At 36.2% G+C, this 10,002-nt stretch overlaps 1 protein-coding gene across 2 annotated transcripts; it reads right to left on the bottom strand.

Annotated features, from left to right (window-relative positions):
- Positions 1-2,065: 2,065 nt before the first annotated feature.
- On the bottom strand, positions 2,066-7,961 carry ankrd46b (ankyrin repeat domain 46b). Of its 2 annotated transcripts, XR_014201659.1 has the most exons (5): positions 7,826-7,961; positions 4,950-5,292; positions 3,001-3,159; positions 2,617-2,909; positions 2,066-2,542 (listed from the first exon to the last, which is right to left on the bottom strand). XR_014201659.1 is itself a non-coding variant. In XM_082154137.1 (4 exons), the coding sequence occupies exons 2-4, from the start codon at positions 5,258-5,260 to the stop codon at positions 2,693-2,695; spliced, it is 687 nt and encodes a 228-aa protein (XP_082010263.1). In that variant the 5' UTR covers positions 5,261-5,292; positions 7,826-7,961; the 3' UTR covers positions 2,066-2,692. The 2 variants fall into 2 exon arrangements, 1 of the variants encoding a protein (XP_082010263.1); XM_082154137.1 differs by having other exon boundaries at positions 2,066-2,909.
- Positions 7,962-10,002: the final 2,041 nt, after the last annotated feature.

The following is a 10,002-nucleotide window of genomic DNA, read 5'->3' on the forward strand; positions in this document are numbered from 1 at the left end:
TGGCTGGTCCCAGAAAGAAAGTCCCCAAAAGAAGGAACTTGCTCATTACATTTCATGATTAATTTATGAAATATATTAAATGTAATGGAAAGAAACGTATAGTCCTCTAGTATTACTTTAAATGTTGTAGTACAGTCTTTGGTTGTTGCTACATTGGTTGAAGGTTACACTAGTGTTATATTTGGTTTTACATTGAACTGAGGAGAACTGAAGCTGAGGTGGTTGAGGCATGTGACAGCAACACAACTGCATTCCCACATGCAGTATTAGAGCAGAATATATGAGGAAGTGTCATCATAAAAGTGTGCTCTGGAGAAGTAAAGTAATAAAATCTTGCAACTACAATAATCTTGCTATGCCAAGCCACAAAATATTTTGATTGGAGGAAATAATACGTTTTTTTTATTATTTTTTATTCTTATCCAGTAATTCACGAATCACTTTTGTTACAGTTGAAAAAACCTACACAGAAAACATTGATGTTTGGGATTCTGCCTGTGACACAGACCTATTGCTTTGGATTATACTGTTATGTAAGCTTCTTATGAGTTTTTAATCTTACAGTGTATCTCTCTCACCATCCTTTTCTCTTTCCACATATTTGTGTTGGATTTTGTGGGTCAGCGCATGCTAAATGGTTGTTGTGGTTTCTCTCCCTGAGTGGTACCACCACTGCCGAAATCCCAGCATCCTTTTAAATGGTTACAACCGCCCCCCACCATCTTCCCCTCCTAAGACCAATCTATATAATATCAAAACCCAACAAACATCCGGATGAGTCACTCAGCATCAATACACTCTTTCCATCAAAATAGCATTGAAGGGAGAGAGGAAGGAGAAAGAGTGTATGACCATGTGTTAGTAGACTTATAATAGCTACAATGAGTGTAGTTGTGTTACCAAAATGAAATATTCAGAAAAGTTAAATACATATACAAAAGAATGTGAATGTATAAATCTGTTTTATCTTTCCACCTGTTCAGGCACCAGGGGGCGGTGTGGAGCAATGAGCTGTTGTTCAGTTTGCGACCGTTAAGCCCAGAGAACATTAACATTAGAGTGATGGCTTCCCACAGGACTTTCAAATGGATTTCCAAGAAAATACTTTTATAGTAATAATCTGCTTTAGTGACATTTCTTCTATAATTAGATATGAACTGAATCATTACATTATATATTCTTCATGTATCAACATTTGCCAAATATTCATAGTAAATGTTCATGTTGGGTGTCACTTTATTTCGATAGTTTTAGACATTCTACTAAGTAACTTTGCTACATGTCGACTACCAGTCAGAGTATTAGTAGTTTGTCTGCTTAATATTCGCTAACACTGTATATTGATCATCTCCCAACAGACATTCTGACTATAAGTGACTTTGCAAGTATGTCAACTTATTCTACTAACCCTAACCTAAGAGTCTACTAATACTCTAATGAGAGTTAGTTGACATGTAGTTGAAAAGTTACTTATAGTTAGTAGAATGTCTAAAGTGGACTATTGAAATAAAGTGCATACTCATGTGGTTGCACATATTTATTTGTACTATAGCAAAAAATGTAATGTTAAAAGACGCTGTTTGGTCAAATTTGCTTAACTCCCAACAACAGTTTATAAAACTGATTGTTCTGGTCCTTGATTATGATTGGCTGAGACGTGTCCTATAAACACACACCTGTGCCCTCATTAAATCAGTATTACTGAGCTAAATGTTGCTGTTTGGTGGAAGAATGATTACATTTCTGTTGCTATGTGTGGTTTACAGTGATTTTAGAACAGGACCAAGCCTAACTACTACCTGTAGCTGTTCTTAAATCACTGAAAACCACTGCTTATCACAACGCTTAATCATTTTAGGCCATATTTAGCTTCATATTATCTTAACACTGGCTAAATGTTTCTCAGAACAACACAATCAAAGTGCGAAAGCATATTATGATGAGAGAAACAGTATTTCTGTTTATTTGAACAAACAGAAAGATCCTTTTTAACTTACCAGATCATTTGTACACTAACAGAACAGTGTTAACTGTCCTTTGACAAACTGTCATCTGTGCACAGAAAGGAAATTATTGATGGCCATTTATTAGTTTATGTAACATTTTACAGACAATTACCTTAAAACAATATTCTATATAACAATGTAAATCAAACAAATGAATCATAGATATGTAAATAAGCATAATATGTATGTAGTGTCTGGTCTATTGCCATACTTCCACAACAAAGACTTCATATACAGAAAAAAATAAAGGTGATAGAAAAGAAAGCTAAGCAAATACTCGGATGAAAACATCATGTCTGATCTAACCTACAACTGTAATCTAATGTTGTCTACATCACCATTGAGATATTACAAGTGTATATATCAACTGTCAACTGGCCGTGTTCAGTGATCATGGGAAAATCTGTGAGAAATGGGTTTACATCACTTGGGGTGTATTTAAGAAACATGTTCCCCCATTAACATCTGAACCTTTACCTTTCAGTCTTCCTTCATAGCGCAGCCATCATCATGTGGACGCCTCCACTCGACCTCACCTGTGAGAATGACAAGATTGTTTCTAAACTTCACATTAGACCTAATCTTGTACTATGAGGAACCTTCAGTGTACCTTCAGAGTCCACTCAAACCTCCCTTTACTTCAAAGCTTGACTGGTCATGTCCCGGGATATAACACAATCTGGCCCTCAGTGGACCAACTCCAGCTGACTCGCAGAAAAGGGCAGTACGCCACTAACATAGTAAGCAATGCCCAGAGACAGAAGAGCGATGACCACCAGCAGCAGCAGGACCCTCCAGAAGCCCAAATCCTCCACAAACTCCTGCCAGGTGGAGCGGAAGCTGGACAGCACACCCTCGCTGTTCTGTAGGTTTGGATTGAGCAGCGAATGGCTCTCCATCGCACTATGAACAAGAGTGTTGAGTCAGTATCAATTGAAACATGTCAAATAACTAAAAGATGTTCCTAAAAGGTGGCATCTGAGGCGAATCTAACCTCTCGCTCTCAGCCATCTGCATGGCTTCTAGTTTGGAGTGGGCTCCTCTGTTGAAGCCCTTGACCTCTTGCTCTTCCAGGCCTTCCAGCAGCCGAATGGCATCTTTATTTACCCCTCTCCGCTTAGCCAGCACCAGGGGGGTCGACCCGTTGTGGTTACTGTTCAAATGCAAGAGCATAATCGAGAAACGTTACATAGAGTCAGATGAAAACTTACCATTATTATACTAGTGTTCTGCCAAGTTATTACCACCACTACTACTGTAAAATAATAATAATGTCTTTATGTAAAACATTTTATTTCTATTTTATGAAAGTGCTGACTAACTTGGTTAGTTACCATGGTTGTTACAACAGGGCTAAAAGTGAACCAGGTCAAATGGTGCATTTACCACTACATATCTTGAATACCTCCCTCAGTCTTATGCTGTGTCCCAATTAACTTACTATCCATCCTAAATAGTACCTAAAGGCACAATAATTGACGATAATAAATAGCTGACTTTTTTTTATGTGACGTGGCTAGATTTCAAATGGTCAATATTTATTAAGTTGAGTGTCCACCCTAGAGATAATAATCATTTTTATAACGAAACATCATATTTAAAAAATATTATATTAATCATAAAATGTAATTTATTGTTACTGTAAATGTAATTTATTGTTACTGTAAAGCCACATTAAATTATTGCAGGATCTCCCTCAACAGTGTAAGCTTTCAGAGTCTCTATTTTTTATATTAGCCTACATTGAGGCTTTTTTATTTTTATTTTTTTTACAATTAACAAATTTTAATGACTGTACTTATTGAATAAATGTAAATTCATTTATTTTAAATATATATATTATATAAAATAAATATAACAAACTTTGCTAAAGTGATTGTTTTGAGCAAGTACAAGTTATTACGCAAAACTTCAATACTGGGTGCCGTTTACTCCGAGTGTGGGGTAAAAAGCCCTTCTCACCACCTCATACATTAATATGATTTTTAAGCATAACAAACTACTTTTATGATTTCTCTTCTCACAAATGCCCTGTTACATCAATGTTCAACATAAAGCTATATTTTCTCTGCAATCATACACTATGGGAGTAGTGAAACGCATGTCAGAGCTGGGCAGATTACTTACAAATTGTAGTCCATTACTGAATCGAAATTACATGATTAAAATTGTAGTCAGTAACGTAATCTATTATGTTACATAATACTACTTTTTAATTACTTTTACATATTTTTTTTTACCTAACTTGGTTATAACATCGATTTGAATAATATAATCTTGTACCATATTTTGATAAAAATACAAAGAGAAAGAAAAAAAAATGAAAAAAAAAATGTATCAACAACAACATTAATTGGATAAAAAAAAATTACTTTACGTCAGGGTTTCCCAAACTAGGTTTTGGAAAGGAACTGCAGTGGGTTTGTAAATTGATGAAAAGCAAATAATTAATTTAAATGCAATGAGTCATTTTAAAATTAAAATTAAAATAAAACACAAACTAACAAAAATATAAATAAATAAAAATGTGTTTATATACTGTGTGGTCTCAATTTTCCATGTAATTATAGTCGCCTGACTGGTGTCTGTGTGTGAAATTCCACAAAACTGGAAGACTTTCTGAACATCCAATAGGAAATATGGGCATTTTAAAGATATAAAAGAATAATTAGGGAGAATCAATTCATTCTAATTAATTTACTGCCATTTTGCGAATATTAATTAATCATGTAATCAATAAAAAACTTACTGTAGTCTGTTTATGAGTATTTTAAAACATAATCTAATCTAATTACAAGTATATAATCCCTAACTAGTCTACCCGCACTAGCTACAGTATTAGCCCCGTTGTAGTACCCTACATAATAAACACAATAGTAGTCACAAGCACTTACCAAAATTCGTCTAGTTACCTAAATGATTAAAACTATTGGAATATCTCACCAAATGTCAATTTTGAGACCATTGGACACCAGGAACTGAATGGTGTCCACATGTCCACACAGGTGCAGTGCAGTGTTGCCCTGATAGTCGGTGGCCAGCAGGTCTGCGCCGAACTTGTGCAGGAAGCGGCAGATGTCCACATTACCTCGTGCCGCTGCCAGATGCAGACCCGTGCGACCCCTGTGATCACGGATGTTGGGGTCGCAGCCGGTCTCCAGCAGACGCCTAGCGAAACTCAAGTCCCCATCGATACAAGCCTGCAGTAACGGTACACTGGTCTGCGACGAGTCACTGATGAAGACATATGACATGTCCGAGTCGGTCTCCGAAAATTCCAGCGTAACTGAAAAACACAATAACGGAGTGGATCTCATTAAACTATATTTTGCATTGAAAAGATTAAGTCTGTTTTTAGGATTTTAGATTTTTTGCACTGTGACATTAATCACATGACACCACACCTCTGTATTACACTAATGTCCCACTTTATAGGGGTCTTTACGGTGTACTTGTGGACTATGTTATTGTGTTCATGTTGTCATGCAAAACACTTTTGCTGCTATTGAAGTGGGATACGGGTGGTTATGCTCAGGTTTGGTGGTATGATTAAGTTTAAGGGTTTGTTAATGTGTATGGGAAAGGTCAACACTGTAATTATAGATATAACTATAGAAATTAATTACAGCTGTAATTACATGCCGGTATTTTTTTTTTTTTTTTTAGAAATACAAGAACAATGTAAAAACATGTATAAGTGAATTGAATCAAATGATTATTTTAAATATTAGTACATAGTAGTTAAATACACTTAGTATCAAGTGGGTCCCAGTGCTATATTAAAGTAAAGCAAATTGTATATAAAAAATTTTTAAAAACATTCTCACTGAGATTAATATAAATAGGCAAGGCAAGTTTATTTATATAGCACATTTCATACACAATGGCAATTCAAAGTGCTTTACATAGAAGAAATTTAAATAATAAAAAGAAATAAGAATAATTAAAACAGTTTAGAAAAATTAAATAAAATACAGTACTTATATAAAAAAAAGAATATTATTATAGATCTTTCCTTCAAAAGGATTCCCTTTACACTTAAATCTTTCAACCTTCTTTTAACCTTCAATCTTCTTACAACTTCCATCTATCAACTTTCCTTTAACTTTCCTTTCTCCCTCATTTACTCGCACGTTCTTTTCACTTTCTTTAGCACTGCGTTCACATTCTTTCTCAGACGAAAACTTTAATATCGTCATTTAAATACTGTTCTACTTTCAAACCCACATTAATACACGTCACTTTCACATTATCACCTTCTGAGTGGGCATTTACAGTTACGGGCTAAATGCCCTGCTGACCATAATTAAAACCCTCTCTGTCACCTTGCCTATAGTTTGATCTTTTGAAAGCAAAACAAACAGTCGGACGAACAGCGGCACAGTGCTCATTCAGTAAATGCATAGCTAAACAGAAGTGTTTTGAGTCTGGATTTGAATGTGACTACAGTAGGAGCACATCTGATCTCTTCTGGAAGCTGGTTCCAGTTGCGGCTGGCATAATAGCTAAAAGCCAACTCGCCATGTTTAGAGTGAACCCTTGGTATTTCTAGCTGATATGATCCTAATGATCTGAGTGATCTGTTGGGTTTATATTCAGTGAGCATATCTGCAATGTATTGAGGTCCTAGGCCATTGAATGATTTATATACCAGTAATAATACTTTAAAATCAATCCTAAATCTAACTGGGAGCCAGTGTAAAGACCTGAGGACTGGTGTGATATGTTCATATCTGGTTCTGCTCAGAATCCTGGCGGCAGCGTTCTGGATGAGCTGCAACTGTCTTATGGTCTTTTTGGGAAGGCCAGTGAGGAGTCCATTACAATAATCCACCCTGCTGGTGATGAAAGCATGAACAAGTTTCTCTAAGTCTTGTCTGGAAACAAAGCATCTAATTCTTGCAATATTTTTCAGATGATAGTATGCTGATTTAGTTATTGCTTTGACATGACTACTGAAACTAAGGTCTGATAGGGGAAGTAACCTTGATAAGACCATGTACCATATCATTTTTCTAAAGACCTGCGATGAAAATAGCTGAGTAATAAATTAAATGCATCCTTGTATGTTTTATTTTTTCTGTATTTATTTAGGAGTGTTCTGTGTTTGTAATTAGGGAAAGTGACCCTTTTAAGTCCACCCAGTCTAAAATAATTAACGTCTAAAAACATCTGACACATATTGAATCAATGGTCTTCAACATACAGTAGGCTTACGTTTCTTAAAGCAAAATATAATTTCTTACTTTTCCCGTTTGAATACGAGGTGATTATGAGGTGAAATATGACCTAGTCCTAAATGATGAGGGTGACGATGGTGCAGGTCACACCCATAGACTGGAAAAAAAAAATTAGGTCACACTCATAAAGGATTATACTCCACTGTAATAATTCAACATGAAGGCATTTTAACTGTTGCAACACTCTTTAACAAAGCACCTGATCATGAGCTGCAGTGCTGGAGGAGGAGGAGGAGGAGGATGCATTAGACAGCGCACTGCTAGATGATGCTGACTAATGTAAAAACATCCATCTAATCACAACAGTGAGATTTATTCCTCTAAAGTCACAACAGAGAGGAATCTGCTAGTACAAACCAGCTTCAGTGTGTCAAGTGTGGTTTTACGTTAGTGAACAAGTCACTGTTAGTGAACAAGTCACTGTAAACAGTTGTATAATACACTATGTTTCCCAGCGTTTATAAGACCACTAACGTTACTAGCACATGAGAGACGGTAACAGTTAAAGAACAGCCTCAACAAAGAGACAGCAGCGAACTTATCCATACACACTCTTATGGGTTTATATGTTAACGTTACCTGTTTTGTGCAGCAGTCTCAAAGGAGAAATGTCTTGCGTTTGCTGAAGTCCCGTCCCTTATGAGAGGGTCTGTGTTGTTTATGAGTTACTACAGCGGCTGAATCAGTGGGGAGTCGAGACGCTCACAGCGCCCTCTACTGCTGTGGGGCGCTGCGGCCAGTCCCGCGCTTTGAAACATTTATGAATCTTTTCTTTTGAATCTATGGCTGAGTCCCAATTCGCCTACTTACACTACGACCTAAAAGTATGTACTTTTTTTGTGATGAAAAAGTACATACTTTTGAGTGTGTAGCAAAAGAGTATGCACGTTCTGGGACATACTTCGATGACGTCATGCAAGCAACGTAAACGAGAACGTGGTTGCCTAGTTACGAACACCGCGACTGTTAACAAAACATTTTACATTTCATTCATTCTTATATATCCAATATAATTTTATTTACTATTCCCATCTTTTTTTCACAATACATTTACAATGTGTTTTACCAAATGTAGGAGTGAAGCAGGGCGTCGTCGTAGATCAACCAAACGCAGGTCGTTTGTGAGGCTGCTGGTTCTGACGTTCATGTGCAAATGTGTGTAACGAAAGCTACTTATTTTCTGAGTTAAAATATTTAAAGTTTATAGTGTAACTATTGTTTAACGTATTTTATACTTAATCTTATACTTATGTATAATACTTAAAAATACACCGATGAAAATGAACCATGCTTTTACTATAGTAAAAGTGTAGTAACCATTTTTCTTTGGTTGGACTGATAAAGTTAACATTTGTACAGCCACAGTATTACTACAAATAAACATCAAAAGAAATACATAAAAAAGACACTTGCATGACACTGTACTAGAGCCTTTTTATTTATAAAACAGACATTTTACAGAACCATTTTAAGTAAGGGTTAATGCCCGACGAGGTGTCCATTGTCAGGTATTAATGGACGACGGCGAGGCGCGTCGGACGGTTGCCTCCGCCGAAGTCCATTAATACCTGACAATGGACACCTCGAAGGGTATTAACCATGGTATTAACCCGCTTATACCATGGTCACTTGCCAAATAACACATTTTTAAAACATTAGTTTATATTTTAATTAGTTTTACAATCGAAATCTAAAGTTTTTACAAACAATAACTTGGTTTCCCTGGTTACGTCTGACGTTTATTTAGCAACCAGAGATATTTATAGTCCGCTCAGCTCGTAGAACCCTTCAATCAGTTTACTGCCTGTTGCTATGGTTACTCAGCTGATGTAGCCAGCGCATTTATTTATTAATTTCGAACGGTAAACAGTCAGTTCACCAGAACTCCTTTACTAGGTGTCCTCTATCACTTTTTAATGGACACCCTGCAGCCAATCAGAATCGAGTATTCACCCAGACCATGGTATAATGATATTTAATACTTGAAGAATATGTTTGGGCTGAATTTTCACTGCATTTACAGTGTTTTGGCTAGTTTTGGTTCTATCAATTATCAGTTAATGGTTAATAGCCTACAAAGGATACGATATTGATTTAAAAAATATGTAGGTTACAATATAGGCTACCTATGGTGTTTCGAGCCCTTCAAAAAATAGTGAATCATTTTGCGCAGGAATTGGTTAAATTTCAAAAAGCTTCGTTCCTCCCATTTCATCATCACTAGGCCTACTAAAAACATGTAGGCCTACTGATATAAACTCAAAACGGAGTTCCAATGGACTGGACAGAACGGTTTTATTTAGTTGTTCTTTATTTTAACAGTTTAATAATCAAGTCTGCTTTCCTAATATGTATGGGGTTCCATTTGTGCCAAAAATGAGTCGACTGCTTTGTGCTTTGTACTATACATTTGTCCTTGACAACAGTCATTGCCTAGTTGTTCAGATAAATTAGTATGTTGATGTGTGTGTTCTCTGTGAATGTAATCTTGCTCTGTCGTCTGGTTCGGTCATCTATCTAACTCGTCTTGTTCTGTCGTCTTAACTGTCGTCTTGTTCTGTCATCTTAACTGTCGTCTTGTTCTGTCATCTTAACTGTCGTCTTGTTCTGTCGTCTTAACTGTCGTCTTGTTCTGTCATCTTAACTGTCGTCTTGTTCTGTCGTCTTAACTGTCGTCTTGTTCTGTCATCTTAACTGTCGTCTTGTTCTGTCATCTTAACTGTCGTCTTGTTCTGTCGTCTTAACTGTCGTCTTGT

This window comes from Leuciscus leuciscus (genome assembly GCF_965113295.1).
Source record: "Leuciscus leuciscus genome assembly, chromosome: 2".
In the NCBI taxonomy this organism is placed as follows: Eukaryota; Metazoa; Chordata; class Actinopteri; order Cypriniformes; family Leuciscidae; genus Leuciscus; species Leuciscus leuciscus.